Here is a 2,728-nt window from a genome sequence, read left to right on the forward strand (position 1 = left end):
ATTATGGATTTGATCCGCACAGGACCTGCCAGGCAGAAACCCTGCCTGGTTTTCTCTGAGCACCTGCATAATGGGGGCTCGGATTCTCTGCAAGATTACGTGGGCAAGCACCTTCCCAGGTACGCTGAGTAGCGTAATGCCGCGGTAGTTGTCACAGTTGAGTGGATCACCCTTCTTATGTAACACGGTAATCTCCCCATTTACCCAGTCTCTAGGGCATCGCTCTTCTTCCCACACACTGGACATTAATTGGTGTAAAGGGCCAATAATGCCAGTAACGCTGCATTTCAAGAATTCCGGGTGGATACCATCAACACCAGGGGCAGTCCCATTTTTCAATTTCGACACGGCAGCTATAATTTCCGCCTGTGTCGGTGGACCATCAGGTATGGCGACCGCCCGCGGAATGCTTGACGCAGCCTCCGAGGGAATATCGAGGATGATTGGTGGAGGAGGGCGATTCAAGACCCTGTGGAAATGATCACGCCATATTTCCTTTATACGATCCGCGTCAGATTCGATAACTCCATTTGTGTTTTTCACAGCTCCAGGGGTTATCGAATTCTTTCCGCAGATCTTTCTTGTAATTTGGAATAATTTCCGCGTGTCATTTCCTTGGGCAGCATGTTCCGCCGTTACAATAAGAGAATCGAGATGACGGCGCTTATCGAGTCTACATGATCGTTTGACTATACGATCTTGGCGCCTGTAGTCATCTCTGAGGGTGTCCAGTTGGAAGGGGTCACTTTCACTGTCCCTCAGTGCTTTTAAGTGAGCGCGCTCAGCTATCTTTCCCCAAGTCTCATCTGACATCCAATGGGGTCTTTCTCCTATCCTGGGGCCAAGAACCTCATTGGCGGAAGAGTTGAGAGCCGATTTGAGACTAGCCCACTGCGCCTCAATTGAGTCAACATAAATGGACTGAGGATCGGTTTCTTGCTGGGCACGTTGTCCGACCGTTTCCTCGAATCTCAATCTTATTTCGGCACTCTTCAACTTGTCTAAGTTGATTCTCTTCCGCCGAGGACATCTCGGCAGACGTTTGAGCTGCAGACAGATTCTTCCGACGAGTAACTCGTGATCACTATGAATGTCGGCCCCTCTGTAGGACCTGACATCGAGGAGCTCTCGCCGGTTAGCACGTCCATAGAGGACGTGATCTATCTGCGCTCTTGTTCGTCCATCAGGGGAGGTCCAGGTGTACTTATGGATGGACTTATGGGGAAATAGCGTACCGCCAATGACAAGGTCGTTAATACTAGCGAACTCGACCAGTCTTTCTCCATTGTCATTGGCTTGCCCATAGCCGTGCCTTCCCATCACCGTTGGGGCAAGTGATGGGTCTGTTCCGACTCTCGCGTTGAAATCTCCCAATACTACCACGCGGGTTCTTCTTGGGAGAGAGGCGATGACCGCATGGAGAGAGTCGTAAAAGGCATCTTTTGTTTGGACATCTGCAATTTCGGTAGGCGCGTAGCACTGAAGGACAGTGACAGAACTATCGGCCGTTTGGAGGGTGACGCGTATAAGCCTTTCAGAAATTGGTTCCCAACTAAGCAAGCACTTTGCTGCTCTTTCTGAAAGGAGAATTGCCACCCCTTGACGGTGATATCGTTCTTGGCCGGAGTGCAGACACATGTGACTATCCAACAACCTCTTTCCAGATCCTTTCCATCGCGACTCGCTCAGTCCTAGGATGTCTAACTTGTAGTCATCCATGATACGAGTCGCGTGAATATCTTTACCGTGGACCTGCATTGTCCGCACATTGTACGTTCCAATCCGGAAAGATGAATTGTTGGATAGGAGCCGTTTAGTGAGCGCAGTCCTAATACCACAGCCGGGTCGGGGGGTGCCAGAGAAGCCGGTGTCCGAGGCATTTCGTGGACTTATCGTAATCAAAGGGTTTAGGGAGGCAGAGTGATTGGCCCTGCGCTCCCGAGGCCTGAGGTCCGAGGACCCCTCACCAGGTTGGCTCAACCTTGTTTCCCGCTTTGTCTGGCCTCTCTTCACCAACCTGCTTGGCATGGGAGACCCTTCTGGTAGTTAGACTACCGCCATAGCCTGGTGAATCACTGAGGCACGCAAGCCCCCTCACCGCGACAAGGTGGGGATCAAGAGGGGGAGAGAGCAATAAGTGGCTTAATATTTTTTTAAATACATTTTATTATATTCTTCAACTTTAAAAACGATCTTCTGAAAAATCAAGTTTTTTTATATATGACGTTGTTGAAAGGAGTGAGCAATATGGCGAATACAATGTTTAGTCTTGTAACGTTCAAAGGTCATTATCAAAGGTCACATTGAAATAAAGCTTTCTCATCGAAAGATCTCTAAAATACGTTAATTTTATGATTTTAAATTTTTACATGCAATAAATATAAGGGATTTCCATAGATTGAAAAAGTTTGCAATAACTTTTTCCCAGAATGTATTTTAAAATTTCAAGTACGATAAAAGCAATGTTTTATAATTAAATTTATACACTTTTGAGCGACCTTTTAGCGAGAGTGCTGGCACCATAGGGTTTTTTATCGAATAAAAATTTCCTTTTACACTGTTCTATTTAGTTTTTTTTTTATTTGGAAAAAGTTTTTAAAGAACATCAAATTATTTGATTTTTGCTTTTATTAATTTACGACTTTCTATTTCTATTTCAAGTAAATTCATAACTTCTGTTCGAATACTAAAGTGCAATGATAGGGCTTCAAAAAAACTGGTTTTAACC

General features: G+C 45.9%; 1 protein-coding gene across 1 annotated transcript; it reads right to left on the minus strand.

Moving 5' to 3' along the window:
* Positions 1–695: 695 nt before the first annotated feature.
* Positions 696–2,028, minus strand: LOC148299632 (protein CFDP2-like; the record flags this gene model as incomplete). Its single annotated transcript, XM_088275866.1, has 1 exon — positions 696–2,028. A coding segment is annotated over exon 1 (1,333 nt), but the record flags the coding sequence as incomplete, so codon positions are not given.
* Positions 2,029–2,728: the final 700 nt, after the last annotated feature.

The sequence above is a fragment of the Brachycentrus maculatus genome, unplaced genomic scaffold (assembly GCF_059751285.1).
Source record: "Brachycentrus maculatus isolate JH-2025_06_01 unplaced genomic scaffold, ASM5975128v1 h1tg001037l, whole genome shotgun sequence".
Classification (NCBI taxonomy): Eukaryota; Metazoa; Arthropoda; class Insecta; order Trichoptera; family Brachycentridae; genus Brachycentrus; species Brachycentrus maculatus.